Source organism: Ovis canadensis, chromosome 11 (assembly GCF_042477335.2).
Source record: "Ovis canadensis isolate MfBH-ARS-UI-01 breed Bighorn chromosome 11, ARS-UI_OviCan_v2, whole genome shotgun sequence".
Taxonomy (NCBI): Eukaryota; Metazoa; Chordata; class Mammalia; order Artiodactyla; family Bovidae; genus Ovis; species Ovis canadensis.
The window spans coordinates 19,606,427-19,630,787 of record NC_091255.1 but is presented as its reverse complement, the minus strand read 5'-3'; the positions used below and the strand labels follow the sequence as shown (position 1 = coordinate 19,630,787).

Sequence of the window (24,361 nt, the reverse complement as noted above, 5' to 3'; positions counted from 1 at the left end):
AAAACTCTCAGTAAACTACAAATAGTGAGGCACCTCCTCAACTTGATAAAGACTATCTACAAAAAACTTACAGCTAACATTATATTTAATGATGAGAAAGTTGAAGATTTCTAAGATCAGGTACAAGCCAATGCTATTCCCTCTCACCATTCCTTTTCAACTGTATGTCCTTGCTAATGTTATAAGACAAGAAAAATAAATATATGGTATACAAATTGAGAGGGAAGATATAAAACTGTCTGTTTGCTGAGTATCTATGTAGAAAATTTGGAAGAATCAACAAAAAACCTCTTGGAACTAGTAAGTGATTATAGCAAGATTCCAAGATACAAAGTCAATTACTTTCTGGACTTCCCTGGTGGTCCAGTGGTTAAGAATCCATCTGTCAGTGTAGGCCACATGGGTTCAATCCCTTATCTGGGAAGATTCTACCTACCACGGGACAATTAATCCCCTGCGCCACTACAACTGAGCCAGCACTTACGAGCTCATGAGCCACAACTACCGAGCCTCTTTGCTACACTACTGAAACCCACTCTCTAGAGCCTGTGCTCCACAACAAGAGAAACCACCACAATAAGAAGTCTGTGCACCAAAACTAGAGAGTAGCCCCTGCACACTGCAACGAGAGAAAACCCAGGCATAGCAACAAAGACCCAGTGCAGGCGTAAATAGTAATAGAAAATGGCTACTGCTTTCTAATATACCAACAATGAACAACTGGATTATTTGGAATTAAAAACACAATACCAATTATATTAGTACCCCAAAAATGAAATTCTTGGGTATAAATCTGATAAAATACGTACAAGACTACAAAATTCTGATGAACAAAATCAAAGAACAAGCCAAAAAGGTTTCAAATAAGCATATGAAAAGATGTTCAACAACATATGTCATTAGCCTAGTGCATATTAAAACAACGAGATAATACCACACACTTATGAGAAAGGCTATAATCAGGAACAATGATCAGCATCAAATGCTGACCAGGATATGAAGATGTGGAACAAAAGTAATTCATTCATTGTTGGTGAAATGCAAAGTGGTACAGCCGCTCTGAAAGAAGGCTTGTCAGCCTCTTACAAAACTAAACCTACTCGTATGCTATGATCAAGCAGTCATGCTCCTTAGTATTTATCTAAAGGAGGTAAAAACAAATATCCATTAACACAAATGTTGAGAGATTTATTTATAACTGCCAGAACTTGGAAACAATCAAGATGTCCTCCAGGAGATGAATAGATAAATACACAATGGTACATTCCAACAATGCAACAGAACTAAAAGAAATAAGCTATCAAGTCATGAAAAGACAAGGAGGAATCTTTAATATTACTAAGTGAAAGAAGTTCATCTGAAGGGCTACATACTGTATGATTCCAAATATATTTACTATTCTGGAAAAGGCAAAACTATGGAGACAGTAAAAAGACCAGTGATTGAAAGGGGTTTGCAGGAAGAGAGGGAAGGTATGAACAGGCACAACATAGAGGGTTATTAGGGCAGTGAAAATACGCTGTATCACAGACACATGTTATGACACATTTTTCCAAACCCATTAAATGTACAGCACCCATAGCCAGCATGTGGAAATGTAAACTAGTCTCTGTGCGATTATGACCTGTCAATGTAGGTTCATCAACTGTAAGAAACATACCATCCTAAGGACTTACCTGGTGGTTCAGTGGTTAATCATCCACCTTCCAATGCAGGGTTCAATCCCTGGTCAGGGAACTAAGATCCTACATGCTACAGGGCAACTAAAGTTTGCACACCCCAACTACTGAGCCTGCATGATCTGGAGCCTGAATGCCCCAACTAGAGAGAAGCCCACATGCTGCAGTGAAGATCTGGCATTCCACAAGTAAGAGCCAATGCAGCTAAATAGATGAATTTTTTTAAAAAGAAACACGCCATTCTGGTGGGGGATGTTGATAATGGGATTAGTTGGGTAGGGCATATCTGTACCTTCCCTTCTATTCTGTAGTGATCCTTAAACTGTTGTATAAAGTCTCAATAAAAAATTCATAATCAAAAACATAACTGATGATTTAAAGGAAAAATAATAATAAAATACTCTATGGTTCATAATACATACAGAAATAAATTATATAACAAAAATGACATATGAGAAGGTAGAAATAAAAGCATAGTGGGAGAAAGTGGAAATTAAAGTATAGTAAGAGAAGGTGTGTCTTTTTTTTTTTTAGGTAAGAAGTAGATTTATTCAGATTCAGAGAGACACACACTCCACTGAGTGTGGGCCATCACAGAGGGTGATTGTGGCTGGGAATAGGTTTTCATACACTGTTTGTTAAGTATATGCCAATCCAGAGATGCAGGAGATGTGCATTCGATCCCTGGGTCAGGGAGATTCCCTGGAAGAGGAAATGGCAACCAACCGTAATATTCTTGCCAAGAAAGTCTCATGAACAAAGGAGCCTGCAGGCTATAATTCATGAGGTCAGAAGAGCTGGACACAGCTGAGCACGCATGCATTCACAAAATGCATGTGAAGTAAAATACTTGAAAGTACAGTGATAAATTTAAGACGCAAATTATAAATCTCAGAGAAACTCCAAAACAAATGAACTCAGAGTTATAGTAAGAAGAAAATGGTGGCGAAAAGATGGAATCCTAAATCACGGCCAGTTAATCCAAAAGAAGGCCAAAAAATTATAAAAGGAAATAAAGAACAACGGAGACAAATAGAAAATATACAACAACCATATTGATTATTATATTAAATGTACAAGGTGTAAACACTCCAATTAAAAGCCAGGGTTTATCAGAGTGGATAAAAACAGAAGATTCAATGATGTATAAGAAACCCATTTTAAATGTAAAAACAGATAAGTTAAAAGGATGAAAAAAGATACACTACTCAAACACTAATCCTAAGAAAGTCAGAGCAACTATATTAATTATGCAAAGTAGATTTCAGAACAAAGACATTTCTTAATGACAGACATGTTAACATACCCAGAAGATAAAATCTTAAATGTGTATACAACTTCTAATATCAGAGTTTAAATTCCAGGAAGCAAAATAGATAAATGTGACAGAAACAAATCTACCATTATAGAACCTTTATTCCTCTTCTCTGCTTTATAAATAGATCAAAAAAAAATATGATACAGGAGACATGAACAACACAATCAAGACAACTTGAGCTAACTGACATTTATAGACTAACTCACCAAATAGCAGAGGAGTAGTCTATAAATGAATACATATTCTTTCTAAAAATTCAGAGCTTTCACAAATAGATTATTAAGTTTAAAAGAACTAGAATCTTACAAAATATGCGCTCTAATCACACAGATTACAAATCAGTAAGAGAAAAATATCTGGGGAAAAAAACTAGCATTTATTTACTGTAAATAAATCTTGGGTCAAAAAAGAAATCAATAGGAAAATGAGGGGAAAAGTAACATAATATCAAAATCTGTGTGATGCACAGAAAGCAGAGGGAAATGTATACTTTTCAATGGTTGTCTTAAGGGGAAAAGGTTCAAAATTAATTATCTAAGCTTCAATCTTAAGAAGTTAGAAAGAGAATAAATAAATCTAAAAAAAATCAAAATGAAGGAAATAAAGACAAAAGCAAAAGTCAGTGAAACAGAAAATGGAAAAACATTAAAGAAAAAATCAACAAAGACAAGTTTTTAAACTATAATAAAAATGTATAAATCTCTATCCAGATGGATCAAAAAATACAGAGAAAAAAATACAAATTCCGAGTATTAGAAATGAACAGGGAATAACAATATAGATCCTACAGCTTTTTTTAAAGAGAGAATATTTTGAATATTATGACAACAAACTTAAAAACTTGAATAAAACAGACAAATTTCTTGAAAGATACTAATTACTGAAACTGACTCAAGAAGCAACAGAAAATCTGAATAGTCCTATATTTATTAAAGCAATTAAATATGTAAGTGAAACTCTTTCCAAAAACAAGTTGCAAGGCCCAGATAGCTTAACTGGTGAATTCTATCAAAAATTTAAGTAATACTTCCAATTCATAAGGTCAGCATTACCCTGATATCAAAACAAAATAAAATGTATACACACACACACACAAACCACTAAAGACTAGTATCTTTAAGAAGCACAGATGCAAGAAATTCTCAACAAAACTTAACAAATCAAATCTAGCAAGATATAAAAAGAGAACAACATCATGAACAAGTGGGTTTTATTCCAGCTTTCATTTGAGTGTGAGGTTGGGTCAGCATCCAAAAAGCAAACAGAGTAAGTCAATACATCCACAGGATATAGGAGTAAAACCATGTGATCCTACTAATGGATGCAATAAAATTTAAATATAAAATTCAACATTCATTCATTATAAAACTTTCAGCAAAGCTAGGAATAGAAGGAGGGACTTCCTGGCAGTCTAGAGGTTAAGACTCCACACTTCCAATGCAGGGGGCATGGGTTCCGTCTATGGTGAAGGAACTGTAAGATCCTACAAGCCCTGAGGTGCAGCCAAAAAGAAAAACAAAACAAAACTAGGCATAGAAGGAAACTTCCTCAGATGGATAGAGAGCATATACAAAACACCTACATCAATCACCATTCTTAATGGGTTTTTCCCCCAATGAAACTTGAACAAAGATGTCTACTCTCACCACTTCAATTCAACCTTGTACTGCATATCCTAGTCACTAAGATAAAACAAGAAAACATATTAAAGCCAAATACTAAAAGTAAAATAATGTTTATTAGAGAATGCAAAAAGATAGCTCTGTACTTAGAAAGCCCTATAAAATCTTCAAAAGAGCCAATCTTCAACTAGAACCAAAAAGTGATTTAGCAAGTTTGCAGGTTATATGGTCTATATACAAAAATGAGTTTTATTTCTATAGCAGGGCTTCTATATTTCTATATGGGCTTCCCTGGTGGCTCAGAGGTTAAAGCGTCTGCCTCCAATGCGGGAGACCCGGGTTCGATCCCTGGGTCGGGAAGATCCCCTGGAGAAGGAAATGGTAACCCACTCCAGGATTCTTGCCTGGAGAATACCATGGACAGAGAAGCCTGGTAGGCTACAGTCCATGGGGTCGCAAAGAGTCGGACATGACTAAGTGACTTCACCTTCACCTTCTATAGCAGCAACATATTTCTTGTTCAGTCACTAAGTTGTGTCCGACTCTTTGCAGACCCCGTGGACTGCAGCATGCCAGGATCCTCTGTCCTTCACTATCTCCCAGAGTTTGCTCAGGTTCGTGTCCATTGAGTCAGTGATGCTATCTAACCTCTTATACTTTGCCACCCACTTCTCCTTTTGCCTCAGTCTCTCCCAGCATCAGGGTCTTTTCCAATAAGTCGGCTCTTCATATTAGGTGGCCAAAGTATTGGAGTTTCAGCTTCAGCATCAGTCCTTCCAGTGAATATTCATGGTTGATTTCTTTTAGGACTGATTTGTCTGATCTCTTTGTTGTCCAAGGGACTCTCAAGTCTTCTCCAGCACCACTATTCGAAAGCATCAATTCTTCAGCACTCAGCCTTCTTTGTGGTCCAACTCTCACATCAATACACAAAGTAAACTGTAAGTGAATTATACCATATTTGCCCATTTCTAACTGGCTTATTTCTCTTAGCATAATATCTTCAACCTTAGTTGTAGCATGTGTCAGAACTTCCTTCCTTTTAGGGCTAAATATTCCATGTATACACTCTATTTGTTTATCCATCCATCTCTCAATAGATACATAAATGTTTTCACCCTCTGGCTCTTGTGAATAATGCTGCTATGAACATTGGTGTACAGGCAAGAATATGGGAGTGGGTTGCCATTTCCTCCTCCAGAGGATATTCCCGACCCAGGGACTGAACTCACATCTCGTGTCTCCTGCAACGGCAAGCGGATTCCTTACTACTGGGCCACCTGGGAAGCCCACGTGTTTCAATATGTGCTTTCAATTATTTGTGATATATATACCTAGAAATGGAATTACCATACAGTAATTCTATTTTTAACTTTTTGAAAAACTAGGAATAGGTTTTCAACTTAAAATTATGAAAAGGAAGAAACAGAATGAACTCTCTGGTGTTGAACTGGAATTGGATATATTGTTATGAATACATAATTTTAACATATAAACAGAGAAACATGTATCTGTAAATATATATATTTGTGTGTGTATATATACACACATATATTACACAGACACATATTGCCTAGTTCTGTCTGCTTAAAGGGCCTGGAACAGTAACCCCAATAGCAATGGGTAAAGTCATTATCAAAAACCTGGTTTCTAAATAATATTTAAAAGAAACCAAGTTAGATGAATCTAGGACTAGGGGAGGAAGAACAAGACAGAGATGACCTAGAACATCTTAGTATACCAGAAAGCAAGTACGTGCTCTAAGAACAACAGATACATGTCAGAAATATGCAAGCAACTTAACTGAACTCCAACTTGAGCATTTAAACAAATCATATAATGGATTATCACTTAATAAAATGGAAAATTGTAAGTCCATAAAAATAAATATAAAATGAATAAACTGAACATTTGATGAGGACATGCTATTTATATAGTTTCAGAGTTCCACCCTACGAAGTCCTCTTCAGTTAAGAAGGAAGATAACTTTACAGTGATGCCTAGCATATTTATCACGTCATCAAAGTAATCATTAGTAATGTAATGAAATTATTTGCTGCCTCATAAGATGCAACAGATAGTATGCAGCATCACTTCTGTAACATTCTTGCCAAAGATACATAACTGTAATTTAATGATAACAAAACCCAAAGTTGAGAGACATTCTAGAAAGGCTGTAGTCTTCTGAAGTGTCAAGGTCATGAAAGACAAGGAAAGACTGAGGAACTACTCCAGACTGAAGAAAATAACAAAATGACAACTAAACAGGCAATGTATGATTCTGATCTGGACCTTTCTGCTATAAAAGCTTGACAGAGACAATGGGTAAAATCTGATCTGGTTCTGAGTATTAGATAACAATGAATCAATTATAATTTTCTGATTTTTATGGTTTCATTAAAGAATGTCTTTGCTTTAGGAAATGGACACTAAAAGTATGCCAGGGTGATGGAACATCACATGAATAACTTACTATCAAATGGCTCATGGGAAAAATATATATATTTACACTTTATTTCTAATTTCTGTATAATGCTGTGACTATGTCAAAATCTTTAAAAATTTTAATAAAGAAATCTATCTGCCTATCTACTGGTCAGAAAATTGGTCAATTAACATGTAGTTTTCTAAGGTGAAGTTATTTTTCCATACCCATGATCACTGAGTGAAAAGCTTCTAAATGGCAACTGTAGATTCTACTATCACTAAATGCGTATACACATCAGCTAGATTGCTGTATGTATTAAATGTTTCTACAGATCAAGAAAAATAACTGTCAAATCTTTCTGAAACATTCACCGTGAAGTTCATTCAGCATGATGGAGATTTGAAATTTTTGAGAATAATCCTTTCTATTTCCACTGTAGAGGTCACTATTATGTCTTCTACAAGCTCTTAAAAAAATCGTAACTATTGGAGCTGAAGGAAACTCACTCAGGCAATTACTCATCCATTCTATCACCCTGCCCTTAGGTAAATCTGCAGATAAAGCAAGAGGTTCACACTAAGGCCGCCAATTTCTGGCCTCACTTACCACAATTAAAACAGCACAGGACAAGGATTGGTTAACTGTTTTTAAAGGGCCAAAGAGTAAATATTTTAAGTTTTGTGAGCCATGCGGTATCTGTCATAACTATTCAATGCTACCATTGTAGCACAAAAGTAGCCACAAACAATATATAACGAATGTAAGCTGTGATCCCCAAAATTTATAAAAACAGACACTGGGCCATGGATTGTAGTTTGCAAACTCCTGGCACAGGATTAAAAAAAAAAAGTTAGATCAAAACCGCATCAAAATAGACTATTCAATATTTATATTTCTAAAAACCTTTTCTACAACCATGACACATTAGGTGAAAAGTAAAAGCTATATACACTATAGTCCAAATTTTAATGGAAATTTCTTGGCAGTCCAGTGATTAGGACTCCACACTTTCACCACCAGGGCGCAGGTGTGATCCATGGTCAGGCAACCAAGATCCCGCATGCCTTGCAGTTTGGCCAAATAATTTCAAGAAGTTTTTTTAATAATAAATCCTATCCAAATTTTGTTCTTAAAAAGTATATGCATAATGTATTATATACACACACACACACACACACACACACATATATTAATGGCCACAAGTTTTTCTCATTTCTGTATGTAAACCCTTTTTGCAAGGTCATTTTGTACCTCTTCTCACCAAGGGGTGAACTCCATCCCTTGAATCTGGGTTTGGCCATGTGACTTGCTTTGATGACTGGGATATTGGGAAATATGGGCTCAAAGGGTATTTGGGGTTTGCTCTCTTGATGTTCCTTGGGGCCACCTATATATATAAGCTGTGTTTAGTATACTAGATGATGAGAGATTCTCACCCCATGGTCCCATGTCCTAGCCAAATGCCAACCAACCCTATGAAGCAAAGCTGTCCTGCTGACCTGCAGCTGACCATGGATGGCATGAGTAGCCCAGCTGAGATCAAGAGAAATGCACAGCTGAGCCCAGCTGACCCTCAGAATAGTAAGCTAAATAAATGGTTGGTTTGTTACACAGAAACTGGTAACTAATTGTATGTGTGTGTAAAAGGGGACAGCAAGCAGAATAGCAGGGTTTGATACTGACGGGATAGTTGAATTAAAGATTAATATCAGTAACCAGAATACACATTTTGATCATTTCCAAATTTTTGCTAAGGAACAGATAATGCTTTTGTATTAAAAAAAATCATTAAACTATAGATACTAAAATTCAACATCATAAAAGTATTTCTTCATTATTTTCACTAAATATTGAGAGTTTGAAAAATATGGCTATTCTTGATCTGATGCATTTGAATGAGTTAACCGAATTTAAGTTCAGTCAGAGTTTGAAGATAAATAGTTACAGATATATTGAAAACTAAGCAAATAACAAGACTAACATTAGCACTACAAAAAATAAAACCTGGTTTGGGCAAAGAAGTGTAATCATAATATAACACTTGGCTCAGTTTTTAATGATACTTACATGATTACAATAATGTAATCAGCAAACATTGTGAGGCTTGAAGGGGAGAAGTAATGAAAAAATTAGACAGTAGGAAGAAAACGGAAGTTATCCAAAACTGAAAATTCAAGAAAAAGACTGTAAGTGCTTGTCATTTTAAAGATAAATAAATAAATATCAGAATAAACAGGCAAAATAATTAAAAATTAGTGACCATATAGCAGGAAGTGGTAGCAGCTAGAACAAGGGCAGGGGTCTACTGCTTTTTGTTTGAAGCCACTATAATTCTTTGACTCTGATTATATACATACATGCTTTGAAAAAAATTAAAGGGTAAATAGAAAAAAAAGTCTGGAAACCAATCCAAGTATATGTAATAATTTAGTATATGATAATAGCAAACCTTCAGATCAGGAAAAATTTTGACACTGGGACAATTGATCATCTGTTTGGAAAAGTACACAGTTAAAGGCTGGCCTCACGCATATATTAAAATAAACTCTATAAATAAGAGAGTTAAATGTAAAAACAAAATTTAACTATAACAGAACTATGAAAAATATCTGTAGTAAACTTATACAAAACAATCCAGAAAGATTCTCATGAAGGTGTTCCTCTTGTTTACTTCTGGGAAGCAGAAAGGGGGATGGGAGTAATAGTTTAAGGGAGAATATTATAATTTTTACTCTGTAATGGTTTATACTAATACAGGTTTTTTCCAAACAATGTATAGTCCTATTTCTTTTTAAATTTAAAACTTCCTTTGACTCTTTATTAGATAGAATACACAGAATGTTTAAGACACTTTAACCTTCTCTAACTGCAGGATGACTAAAAGGAGATATTTTAATGACAGACACATTGAATAAAAATCTCTTTTTCTTGCCAAGTAACTTTGCTGTTTTCCTCAACAGTCAACAAGAAAACAAAACATTTTCCCAGCCATTCCTTTTCTCTCCTTTTCGAGCATTTATAATCCATGAATCTATATTCAACTCTATTTTAGAAGTAGGCTCAAATCACAATTCTATCATATACCTATAACTATTACCATCATCAAATAATATATCTTTGGGCTTCAATTTTCTTACCTATAAAATGAGACTAATATCTGCTCTATTTTATTCACAGAGCTGATGTAAGGATATATGAGAGAACATAGAAATTTCCTGGCACAAGTATATATTCTGAAAAGCCATCACTATGTTATTATTAACTCTTACAAAAATATAAGTTATTGTCTTAATTTTATGGCATATAACAGTTTTCTAAAATTTTGCTGCCTTGAATAAACTATACTTCATCTAGGTGATAATTTTATATAACAACTTGTTCCCAGGGAAGCTATGGAAAATAAAAGTTGTTTCTAATCTTTTGTTTATATTAAATACCAATTTTACCTCTTGGTCCCCGAAATCATTATTTGATCTTTTATTTTTGTGTGCTAGGACATAAAAAAACTATAACTTTTAAAATGTACTGTAAGAAACAGTGGTAAATAATACACTTTCTTAAAGTTAGCCATTTTTCCATTCATTTATTCAACAAATATGTGAATACCTACTAGGCACAGGTCCTGCGCCAGATGCTGGTTATAAAAAAGTGAACAAGAGAGACGTCACACTTGTTCTTAGCAACAGCCTGGCAAGGAGGCAAGTAAAACCATGAAACCTACAAATAAACCCGTAATCATAAACTTTGGTAAGCATCATAAAGAACAGGGTATTGAGAGAGTCTAAAAGAGCAACGAATCTTAAATGAATTATCTCTATAATATTATCTATAAGAGTACAAAAATAAACGGTCTTTAATCTATAGGTCATCTGCAAGAGTCTATTCAGAAGAAGAACAGCAACATGGTTGAAAGGATCAATTCTAAAGCCAGAATGGCTGAGTTTTAAACCAGTCTCTACTCATCAGTTTCATGGCATGAACTTAAACTATCTGGGAATCAATTTCCTCATCCGTCATTAAATGAAATGTTAACACTTTCCATATAAGGTTATCATAGGGATTCAATTAAATTCTTTTGTTTTATCTTGAAAATTGGCAAAGTCACACAAAACTTAAATGAACTAGAAATAACCATTAGCTCACATGAACCTGTATTTACCAAGTCAATTAGTATTTTCAGGACGCTCAGAAGAGTTCCTAAAACATGGTAAGCATTGTTCCACTATATAAGCAGTTAGTTTAAACAAAATGAAAACTATGAGAAAATGACTTGTAAAACAATGACCTTTCAAAATAAATTGGTCATCTTCTCCTGAGATCCTAAAGAATATATTAAACATTAAAGGGAGATAGAGAAGGGCAGTGGGGGGTGAAGAGAGGGAGAGAAAACGAGACAGAAAAGAAAGCAAGATAGTGGTATAAGAAGGAAAAGAAAAACAGACCAAGGCTTTGCACATCAACCCTTTATCTAAAGGCCAACAGCGCACTCTGCTGGACCCAACTCTTCTCTACACACTAGGCAAATGAATACTATTATAAATCAAGGAATATAATTACTTCTGTCAAAGTATATATACAATGTTAGCATTTATTAAATAAACAGCAGGAATAAGTATAAAATGTGTCTATGAAAATATCTCACTGATTTTGAGGATTTACTAAAAGAATTAAGAGCATAAGTTCACTTCAGATCAGTCGCTCAGTCGTGTGCGACTCTGCGATGCCATGAATCGCAGCATGCCAGGCCGCCCTGTCCATCACCAACTCCCGGACTTCACTCAGACTCACGTCCATCGAGTCAGTGATGCCATACAGCCATCTCATCCTCTGTCGTCCCCTTCTCCGCCTGCTCCCAATCCCTCCCAGCATCAGAGTCTTTTCCAATGAGTCAACTCTTCACATCAGAAGGCCAAAGTACTGGAGTTTCACCTTTAGCATCATTCCTTCCAAAGAAATCCCAGGGCTGATCTTCAGAATGGATTGGTTGGATCTCCTTGCAGTTCAAGGGACTCTCAAGAGTCTCCTCCAACACCAGTTCAAGAGCATCAGTTCTTCAGTGCTCAGCTTTCTTCACAGTCCCAACTCTCACATCCATACATGACCACTGGAAAAACCATAGCCTTGACTAGACGGACCTTTGTTGGCAAAAAGTATCTCTGCTTTTCAATATGCTATCTAGGTTGGTCATAACTTTCCTTCCAAGGAATAAGCGTCTTTTAATTTCATGGGTGCAGTCACCATCTGCAGTGATCTTGGAGCCCAGAAAAATAAAGTCTGACAGTTTCCACTGTTTCTCCATCTATTTCCCATAAAGTGATGGGACCAGATGCCATGATCTTCGTTTTCTGAATGTTGAGCTTTAAGCCAACATTTTCACTCTCCTCTTTCACTTTCATGAAGAGGCTTTTTAGCTCCTCTTCACTTTCTGCCATAAGGGTGGTGTCATCTGCATATCTGAGGTTATTGATATTTCTCCCAGCAATCTTGATTCCAGCTTGTGCTGCTTTCAGCCCAACGTTTCTCATGATGTACTCTGCATAGAAGTTAAATAAGCAGGGTACAATATACAGCCTTGAAGTACTCCTTTTCCTATTTGGAACCAGTCTGTTGTTCCATGTCCAGTTCTAACTGTTGCTTCCTGACCTGCATACAGATTTCTCAAGAGGCAGGTCAGGTGGTCTGGTATTCCATGTCTTTCAGAATTTTCCACAGTTTATTGTGATTCACAGAGTCAAAGGCTTTGGCATAGTCAATAAAGCAGAAATAGATGTTTTACTGGAACTCTCTTGCTTTTTCCATGATCCAGCGGATGTTGGCAATGAAACTAAGCCATGCCTGTGGGGCCGCCCAAGATGGGCGGGTCATGGTGGAGAGGTCTGACAGAATGTGGTCCACTGGAGAAGGGAATGGCAAACCACTTCAGTATTCTTGCCTTGAGACCCCATGAACAGTATGAAAAGGCAAAATGATAGGATACCAAAAGAGGAACTCCCCAGGTCAGTAGGTGCCCAATATGCTACTGGAGATCAGTGGATAAATAACTCCAGAAAGAATGAAGGAATGGAGCCAAAGCAAAAACAACACCTAGTTGTGGATGTGACTGGTGACAGAAGCAAGGTCCGATGCTGTGAAGAGCAATATTGCATAAGAACCTAGAATGTCAGGTCCATGAATCAAGGCAAATTGGAAGTGGTCAAACAAGAGATGGCAAGAGTGAACGTCGACATTCTAGGAATCAGCAAACTAAAGTGGACTGGAATGGGTGAATTTAACTCAGATGACCGTTATATCTACTACTGCGGGCAGGAATTACTCAGAAGAAATGGAGTAGCCATCATGGTCAACAAAAGAGTCCAAAATGCAGTACTTGGATGCAATCTCAAAAACGACAGAATGATCTCTGTTCGTTTCCAAGGCAAACCATTGAATATCAGAGTAATCCAAGTCTATGCCCCAACCAGTAATGCTGAAGAAGCTGATGTTGAATGGTTCTATGAAGACCTATAAGACCTTTTAGAACTAACAGCCACAAAAGATGTCCTTTTCATTATAGGGGACTGGAATACAAAAGTAGGAAGTCAAGAAACACCTGGAGTAACAGGCAAATATGGCCTTGGAATATGGAATGAAGCAGGGCAAAGACTAACAGAGTTTTGCCAAGAAAACGCACTGGTCATAGCAAACATCATATTCCAACAAAACAAGAGAAGACTCTACACATGAACATCACCAGACGGTCAACACCGAAATCAGATGGATTATATTCTTTGCAGCCAAAGATGGAGAAGCTCTATACAGTCAACAAAAACAAGACCAGGAGCTGACTGTGACTCAGATCATAAACTCCTTATTGCCAAATTCAGACTTAAATTGAAGAAAGTAGGGAAAACCACTAGACCATTCAGGGATGACCTAAATCAAATCCCTTATGATTATACAGTGGAAGTGAGAAATAGATGTAAGGGCCTAGATCTGATAGATAGAGTGCCTGATGAACTACGGAATGAGGTTCATGACATTGTACAGGAGACAGGGATCAAGACCATCCCCATGGGAAAGAAATGCAATAAAGCAAAATGGCTGTCTGGGGAGGCCTTACAAATAGCTATGAAAAGAAGAGAAGCGAAAATCAAAGGGGAAAAGGAAAGGTATACGCATCTGAATGCAGAGTTCCAAAGAACAGCAAGAAGAGATAAGAAAGCCTTCTTCAGTGATCAATGCAAAGAAATAGAGGAAAACAACAGAATGGGAAAGACTAGAGATCTCTTCAAGAAAATTAGAGATACCAAAGGAACATTTCATGCAAAGATGGGCTCGGTAAAGGACAGAAATGGTATGGACCTAACAGAAGCAGAAGATATTAAGAAGAGGTGGCAAGAATACACAGAAGAACTGTACAAAAAAGATCTTCACAACCCAGATAATCACGATGGTGTGATCAGTCACCTAGAGCCAGACATCCTGGAATGTGAAGTCAAGTGGGCCTTAGAAAGCATCACTACAAACAAAGCTAGTGGAAGTGATGGAATTCCAGTTGAGCTATTTCAAATCCTGAAAGATGATGCTGTGAAAGTGCTGCACTCAATATGCCAGCAAATTTGGAAAACTCAGCAGTGGCCACAGGACTGGAAAAGGTCAGTTTTCATTCCAATCCCAAAGAAAGGCAGTGCCAAAGAATGCTCAAACTACCACACAATTGCACTCATCTCACATGCTAGTAAAGTAATGCTCAAAATTCTCCAAGCCAGGCTTCAGCAATACGTGAATCATGAACTTTCAGATGTTCAAGCTGGTTTTAGAAAAGGCAGAGGAACCAGAGATCAAATTGCCAACATCCACTGGATCATCGAAAAAGCAAGAGAGTTATTAAGAGCATATACATAAATAAATTCTAGAAGAATGAGTATGAGTGGTGGAACAAGGTAATATCAGTTCAGTCGCTCAGTAGTGTCCAACTCTTTGCGACTCCATGGACTACAGCATGCCAGGCCTCCTTGTCCATCACCAACTCCCAGAGTTTATTCAAACTCATGTCCATTGAGTCGGTGATGCCATCTCATCCTGTCGTCCCCTTCCACCCCATCCGTCTCCCTCCGCCTTCAATCATTTCCAGTATCAGGGTCTTTTCAAATGAGTCAGTTCTTCTCATCAGGTGGCCAAAGTACTGGAGTTTCAGCTTCAGCATCAGTCCTTCCAATGAATATTCAGGACAGATTTCCTTGAGGATGGACTGGTAGGATCTCCTTGCAGTCCAGGGCTTTTCCAACACCACCTTCAGCACTCAGCTTTCTTTATACTCCAACTCTCACAACCATACACGACTACTGGAAAAACCACAGCTTTGTCTAGACGGACCTTTGTTGGCAAAGTAATGTCTCTGTTTTTTAATATGCTGTCTAGGTTGGTCATAAGTTTTCTTCCAAGGAGCAAGCGTCTTTTAATTTCATGGCTGCAGTCATCATCTGCAGTGATTTTGGAGCCCCCAAAAATAGTCTGTCACTGTTTCCCCATCTATTTCCCATGAAGTGATGGGACCAGATGCCATGATCTTCGTTTTCTGAATGGTAAGTTTTAAAAAAACTTTTTGACTCTCCTCTTTTACACTCATCAAGAGGCTCTTTAGTTCTTCTTTGCTTTCTACCATAAAGGTGGTGTCATCTGGATATCTGAGGTTATTGATATTTCTCCTGGCAATCTTTTGATTCCAGCTTGTGTTTCATCCAGTCCAGCTTTTCTCATGATGTACTCTGCATAGAAGTTAAATAAGCAGGGTGACAATATACAGCCTTGATGTACTCCTTTCCCAATTTGGAACCAGTCTGTTGTTCCATGTCCAGTTCTAACTATTGCTTCCTGACCTGCATACAGATTTCTCAAGAGGCAGGTAGGTGCTCTGGTATTTCCATCTCCTTAAGAATTTTCCAGTTTATTGTGATCCACACAGGCAAAGGCTTTGGCATAGTCAATAAAGCAGAAATAGATATTTTTCTGGTACTCTCTTTCTTTTTCCGTCAGAATGGTAATAGTCTATTCTAAAAAATAATATTTTTTCTTAACTATGTTTTGACCACATGGAGCCTGATGACTCACTAAATCTTTAACATATGAATTAACTGTATAAAAAATATGAATCTAAAAATGTAAGGAATGGGAAAAAGCAAGGGACACTGGAAGGTTAATTCATTCAAGAGAGGAAGTATTGACATTTTCTGATTTGAAGAGTAAGGAAGCTGACTAGAGATAATAGGAAGGGAAAAAGACAACTACCCAATTTAATTCACAGGTTAGAAGCTAAATTATTTTTATAAGAACTAAGAAAACTTAAAAGAAAAACATAAAAATTATAATGTCAAATTTAGAAATAAACAGAAATCGTTAAACTAATTCATCATTTAATTTATAGGGGAAAGTTATCCAGAAAATAATACAACTGCAGACTTTATATTATGAAACTGTAATATTTTATCTTTGTAGGGATAAGAGAAGGGGTTCCCATGTTGCATCTACCAATGCAGGAGACGTGAGTTCAATCCCTGGGTGGGGAAGATCCTCTGGAGAAGGAACCAGCCACCCACTCCAGTATTCTTGCCTGGGAAATCCCATGGACAGAGCAGCCTGGCAGGCTACAGTCTGTGGGGTCGCAAAGAGTTAGACACGATTTAGCGACTGAACAACAAGAGGTAAGAGAACTAAACCATTAATTTACAAATCCAAATAACTATTCTTCTAAAAAATAAACGCTCCCTTTGAGTTGCATGCATTCTCAGTCGTGTGCCCCACACACACAGACGAGCATACCCACAAAATGGAACGTTATTCAGCCATTAAAAAAAAGAAAAGAAATACTGTCGTCTGGGACAAGATGGATGAACATAGAGGATATTACACTTAATGGACTAAGACTGAGAAAGACAAATTTATATGTAAAATCTAAAAGCAGACACAAACAAACAAAAAAAAGCTCACAGATGCAGAGAACAGATTAGTGGCAGCCAGAGAAGGGGGTGACGAGCAAAAGAAATGGATGAGAGAGGTCAAAAGGTATAAACTTTCAGTTATAAAATAAGTCATGGGTATGTAACATAGAATATGGCAACTATAGTTAATAATACTATATTACATACCTGACAGAAGCTAAGAGAGTAAATATAAAAAGCTCTCATCATAAGAAGAAAAACCTTGCAACTATGTAAGGTGACAAATATTAACTAGACTTATGGTGATCACTTCCCAATGTATACAAATAATGAACCATTATACTATACACCTGAAACTAACATATTAAATGTCAATTATACCTCCATTAAAAAAGAGAAAGAGAAAAAAAGTTGAACTGGAAACCAAAGTAAATTTCTAGCAGGTAAAAAAAAAATTACTATACTCAAAGACTCCTTTCTTTAAATAAATGACCTTTACGTACATCCCTATTATTCTTTATTATATAATATCCATGGAAAGGTTTAGCCGTGGTTCTCTGAAAAATGAGATGTATTATTTAGTGCTAAATATCTATGTAAGATTACTACAAATGCCACCGTAAGCTTTTAAAATTAAGATGACAGCCAAAACACAAAATACTAGAGATTTTCTTAACAATTTACTAAAATTTATTAAATTTACTAATAATTTACTAAAGTATAAAAGAAAGAAACATTCACATTAGCTAAAACTTTACATTTTGTACTAATTATGCTTCTATTGCAACTGCTTACTCTATCTTTGTTAGGAAAAAAAACATTGAAAATAATATATCATTTTACATAAGTATTTGTGGGGTTTTCCATAAAGTTACTTTATATATTCATGCTTTTCAGTATAGACTAGCAAAAAAGAGAACAAATATTAGAGCTTAGCCATATGGTCTTTTCTGTCATTGCAAAAGTAGTCTGGTGTCTGATAAATTTACTGTATGCATGCTTAATTAGTATGGCAAGTATCCCATATGTCTTCTTACAAGTAAAAAGTCACTAGTGAAATGTTATCGTTTGAGTTACTAGAGTTAGTTGAGATTTAGCTTGTTCAATAAATCTTCAAACTTATAAGAAGACTGCCAGAAACCCATATCTTTAACAGCACAAATAATAAATCACCCGCCTATGAAAAATACTCCATTTCTAAAGTAATGCAGAGTTATATCAGCTAAAGCTAAGAAAGAAAATCTATAATTTCTGGTTTAAAAAAAAAAACTGATATAAAAATACAAATACACATGAATTGATACAATTATACTTTGCCAATGAGATCTTAATAAATGATCAACATAGTACACAACCCAAACAAGAAATCAATCAAAGAACTTAGTTTAAAATTAAGTTTAAAATTACTCAGCCAGGAGAATGGCAGCTCTTCTTGGTCAAGCAACCTAAGTTCTAAACAGGTAGAGTCGTAAACATCATTAACACAAATTAAAATAATTAATTATAAACCTAACTTTAAAAATTTATATTATTAACCAGTATAATATAATAGCTTTTATCAGCAGCATAAAAATACACAACGATGCTGCTGCAGCTACTTTTACTACCACATGCCACTTAATAAGCGTCAAGATATGCCAGGTACAGTCTAAGCACTCTATAAGTATTAAACTGTTTAATCCTCTAGCAGCTCTGTAAGACAAATACTATACCCATTTAACAAATGAGAAACGGAAGTAGCAATAGTTTAAAAACTTAATAAAGGTTACAAAAGTAGTAAAGAGCAGAACTATGATTAAAACCCAGGCTGTCTGATTTGAGTCCACTGTCTTTAAAACACCAAAATGAAATTAAAAGTAAAATCACTCTCTATTCTACTTTAGGTATTATCCAATCATAGCTTACTCTAGACTTGATTTCTTTCAACTTTAGGCTTCAACATAATTTTTTCCTTATCTTGATATTAGAATACTGTTTAGATAGCTCCAGAACTTCTGAGAGGCATTTTTATAATAAAGTAATTACAGCATCTGCCAGAGGATCAGATTGTTTAGGTAGGATATAATAACTCCACAATTTTCTGCTTTGTGATTTTAGGCAAATTACTTCTCATCTATAAGATGAGAATAACAATAGTACCTGCCTCACAGTCATCATAAGAATTCAATAAGATTCTACCAACAAATATATATGCCATATGCTAAATATATGCTAAATATTTAGCTGTGTGCTAAATATATGCCATATGCTAATCCTCAGTACCAGAGATACTTGTGAAAAAGATTGACACTACATTCTAACAGGACAAACAGATAATAAACAAGTAGACTAATAAATTCAAACAGTAAGGGCTATGAAGACAATAAGGTACTGCGAAAGAAAATGAGCAAGGAAACACTGGCAGAGACAAACATAAAGCATATATTATTACTGACAATATTAAAAACTGAGACAACTTCTCCCAACAAGGCTTCTCTGAAGATAACTGACAGTTTCCCCCCGCCCCAACTTAGTATTTTCAAGAATTTAAAAGCAGGCTCTTTGAGGGCAGGGATTATGGTATGGATTCACTCAGTCTACATACAGCTAGGTTCCTAGCACAAGCTTAGGTGCTTGAAACAGAAGTGAGTAAAGCACTCACAGTCTTCAAGGAGGTCTCAGTCTACTCAGGAACCTGGTGTTGCCTGTAACTGAACTCAGAGCAGGTGGAGAAGATACGAAGAGTAATAAGGTAAGTGTCAAAAACTGAGAAATACAAGGAACATTCCAGATGAGAATCTAACTCAAAACTGGAAACACCAAGGAAGGCTTCCTGAAGAATTCGGAGAAGTCAGTCAAAATAGTGGGAAGGAGGAGAAAGAGCAAAAGAATGCAAAAAGTTTATAAAGGCTTAAAGTCTGTACAAGTAAACAAGAGCTTTATAAGCCATCTAAACACTTCTGGAATTTGTCAATGACTTGTTTCATCCCTTACCTGAACAACAACAACAAAAAAAATACAGGCTATATGAAACAATAGTTTTAAGATACAGGACATCGGGTAAGGAAGAGTTACCCCTGAGGGATGGGAAACAAAGGAGATTAAGCCTTATGATTGTTTCAGCTTGTTGTGCTGAGAGTCTCCAGGCTGTGGCACCAGGAAGGGAAACCCAGATACAGCCCAGAAAACTCAAGCTAAAGAGACATCGCTGAGAGTTCAGGGAGATCAAGAAGATTAAAGTTCTGAGGCAACAATACCAGAAAGGAGAGAGCTGCCAGAGAATGAATTCCAGAGGTCTGCAGAAGGACCTCTCAAGTATCTAGTAGAGTCCTGATCAGCACACACCAATGAGGAGACAATCTAAGATAGTGGCCAAGAACCACCTGAAATGAGACACTCACGTAGAGCATGGAACAGTGCCAGTTCCCACTAGGCTAGAAAACGTCTTAATTCATGAAGCATGATTAGGTAGAGGATTCACAAGGAGCTAGCCTCTACTGAGGTGACCCAAAACTAAACCCTGATCAAGTCCTCCCTAACACATCCTAAAAGCAAGACCCAAAGGATCAAGCTGATTCCAAGTAATATCAGCTGATTCCAGTAATATCTGCATCCCAGAAAAAAAGTCAAGAGGGTTTGTAGAAATACAATACCCAGTATTTGGCAAGAGAAAATTCACAATATTTGAAATTCAATAAAAAAATTACCAAGCATGATTCCATTCATATAAAACTATGGCAATGAAAACTAGCCAATAGAGACTGAAAAAAAAATCTGTCATTGCCTAAGGATGGTGAGAAGAAAAATGTCCATTGGCCTGCCTTGCATTCGGATGAATCTTTTCCAGGCATCATTTTGTAATATCATAAACATGTCATTTTGAAAACATTTGGTGTACTGATTTTACAGATCTTACAAATAAATGTTAACACATTTCATTATATAACATCAAAAAGTCACATATATAACATCACCACCAATAAATATCATCAGAAAAGTCTCTTAAGTTTCAGAAAACTGCTACCCTCACAGTGGTATATACAATTTTTCAAATTCTGATTTTTCACTTGAAAGGTCAAATTTTATCAGGCTCACTTTATTTTCAAGAATCATTGTAGTCTGTCAGTTATTTTTTGAAGTAAAAACAATGTTCTGTGAAAAACATGACTAGTTCAGCTCACAATTCAAACTATCCTACAAGTGTTTTTCTTTAAGATAACCATTCTACTCCTGAATGTGAAAGTGTTTTACAAAAACTATTCTTCACCCAGAATTAAAATCTTAAAGGTGAAAAATTTAATAAAATTAGTAACTTTTGCTGCTTCATCAAGGACATTCTTAAGTGAAACTGGCTTTTCTTAATTATGCATTAATGACAGAGAAGAAAATTACAATTAATACAGGTTGGTGCCACTATCTTGATTGTGCTAAAGCATCAAGAGTTTTACCAGCCTTTGCTTTTGAACGATCAATGCAAACATTGAAGACAGTTTAAAAAAAAAAAAAGGTAAGTAACATCTTAACTTCACTATGAAAGTACTTCTGACCCCAGTTCAGTCCAGTTCAGTCGCTCAGTCATGTCCGACTCTTTGCGACCCCTCGAATCACAGCACGCCAGGCCTCCCTGTCCATCACCAACTCCCGGACTTCACTCAGACTCACGTCTATCGAGTCAGTGATGCCATCCAGCCATCTCATTCTCTGTTGTCCCCTTCTCCTCCTGCCCTCAATCCCTCCCAGCAGCAGAGTCTTTTCCAATGAGTCAATTCTTCACATCAGGAGGCCGAAGTACTGGAGTTTCACCTTTAGCATCATTCCTTCCAAAGAAATCCCAGGACTGATCTCCTTCAGAATGGACTGTTTGGATGTCCTTGCAGTCCAAGGGACTCTCGAGAGTCTTCTCCAACACCACAGTTCAAGAGCATCAGTTCTTCAGTGCTCAGCTTTCTTCACAGTCCAACTCTCACATCCATACATGACCACTGGAAAAACCATAGCCTTGACTAGACGGACCTTTGTTGGCAAAGTAATGTCTCTGCTTTTCAATATGCTGTCTAGGTTGGTCATAACTTTTCTTCCAAGGAGTAAGCATCTTTTAATTTCATGGCTGAAGTCACCATCTGCAGTGATTTTGGAGCCCAGAAAAATAAAGTCTGACACTGTGTCCATTGTTTCCCCATCTATTCCCATGAAGTGATGGGACCAGATGCCATGATCTTCGTTTTCTGAATGTTGAGCTTTAAGCCAACTTTTTCACTCTCTTCTTTCACTTTCATCAAGAGACTTTTTAGTTCCTCTTCACTTTCTGCCATAAGAGTGGTATCATCTGCATATCTGAGGTTATTGATACTTCTCCTGGCAATTTTGATTCCAGCTTGTGCTTCTTTCAGCCCAGCGTTTCTCATGATGTACTCTGCAGAGAAGTTAAATAAGTAGGGTGACAGTATACAGCCTAGACGTACTCCTTTTCCTATTTGCAACCAGCCTGTTGTTCCATGTCCAGTTCTAACTGTTGCTTCCTGACCTGCATATAGGTTTCTCAAGAGGCAGGTCAGGTGGTCTGGTATTCTCATCTCTTTCAGAATTTTCCACAGTTTATTGTGATTCAGAGTCAAAGGCTTTGGCATAGGCAATAAAGCAGAAATAGATGTTTTTCTGGAACTCTCTTGCTTTTTCCATGATCCAGCAGATGTCAGCAATTTGATCTCTGGTTCTTCTCCTTTTCTAAATCCAGCTTGAACATCTGGAAATTCATGGTTCACGTATTACTAAAGCTTGGCTTGGAGAATTTTGAGCATTACTTTACTAGCGTGTGAGATGAGTGCAATTGTGTGGTAGTTTGAGCATTCTTTGGCACTGCCTTTCTTTGGGATTGGAATGAAAACTGACCTTTTCCAGTCCTGTGGCCACTGCTGAGTTTTCCAAATTTGCTGGCATATTGAGTGCAGCACTTTCACAGCATCATCTTTGAGGATTTGAAATAGCTCAACTGGAATTCCATCACTTCCACTAGCTTTGTTCGTAGTGATGCTTTCTAAGGCCCACTTGACTTCACATCTGACCCCAAAGACTGCCTAAAAACAATCTCAGGAATCTCTGGAGTTCCCTGGCCTAATTTGAGAACTGATGCCCTAAGAACACTGAAAGAACTTTAGGAAGTGGAATTCACAAACATTAGAATGTACAAGAGGGAAAAAAAAAACTTTTCAGATCTCATCTCAGTTCAATTCTCTTATTTTATAAGTGAAGAAACGGGCACAAAGAGCACAGGTTTCCCATTTCTCACAGCAGCAGACATGCAATAGCACTTAAGACTTCTGAGTTTTTCTCTACTCATGATTATACTAGTCTTTCTCTTTTTCAAAAATGCATTAACAAATACCACATTTGCCTTCTTTAAACTGAACAATGTCATAAATACATACATTCTGTGGAGAAATGGAGTTTATCTTTCCTAATGGAGAGTTGAATTTTGTGGTCTTTCCTGAAGCAACTTTTGCATCCAAATGGTGTACCTCCTTCTCAAAACAATGACGTTTTCTGATCTGTAAATACAGAACCAAATTGAAGTTTACTGTAAACTAAAAGTTTGATGAGGCTAGTTGTTCTCAAAGATCAAAACAGCTATAGTGTGTGCTTTTAGCATTAAAAAGAAACGACTATTTCTAACTAGTAACAATCAAATTTCTAACAAATAGGCACTTTATTACAAGACTTAAATAAAACAGAATACAGTAATATCTCTCAAATTCCAACCAAAAGAGCATTAATTAGTGATGTGTCAAAACTCTGCATTGTAAAATGATCTTCCCATAAAATAGTCCCACCATATGGACACCAAGAATAGCATTATACCAAGTCCAATTACATATCCAATTGGAAAATTAAATAAACATGAAAAACTTATTCTAAATTTAAAAAAACACAATCAAAAATTTGAATGTAAATATTCATTATTTCCTATATGATAGAATAAATTATTTGATTACTATTATTATATTACTTGTTAGATAACTAATAATCCAAACTGTATTTGACTAAATTTCTTTTATAAATACCACTGTTTTCTTTCCAAACTACATGTGCTTTTTCTTACTTGCCAAAAACCTATGTATTCAAACTATGAAGGGAAAAAAAAGCATTTCTACTGATAATTCATTACTATCAAAAAAGAAATGAAAGAGACACAGATGTGTAGAGCGGACTTTTGGACTCTGAGGGAGAGGGTGAGGGTGGGATGATTTGGGAGAATGGCACTGAAACATGTATACTATCATATAAGAAACGAATCGCCAGTCTATGTTTGATGCAGGATACAGCATGCTTGGGGCTGGTGCACGGGGATGATCCAGAGAGATGATATGGGGTGGGAGGGTGTACATGTTTGGGAACTCATGTACACCCGTGGCGGATTCATG

The 24,361-nt window shown here is 36.4% G+C and overlaps 1 protein-coding gene across 2 annotated transcripts in view; it reads right to left on the bottom strand.

Moving 5' to 3' along the window:
* Nucleotides 1–24,361, bottom strand: part of BRIP1 (BRCA1 interacting DNA helicase 1) — a 191,900-nt gene that overhangs the window by 149,716 nt on the left and 17,823 nt on the right. For both annotated transcript variants that reach the window (XM_069602688.1, XM_069602687.1), the window contains one exon: nucleotides 23,369–23,488. In XM_069602688.1, the coding sequence (XP_069458789.1) occupies nucleotides 23,369–23,488 (120 nt within the window). The remainder of the gene's footprint in view (nucleotides 1–23,368; nucleotides 23,489–24,361) is intronic.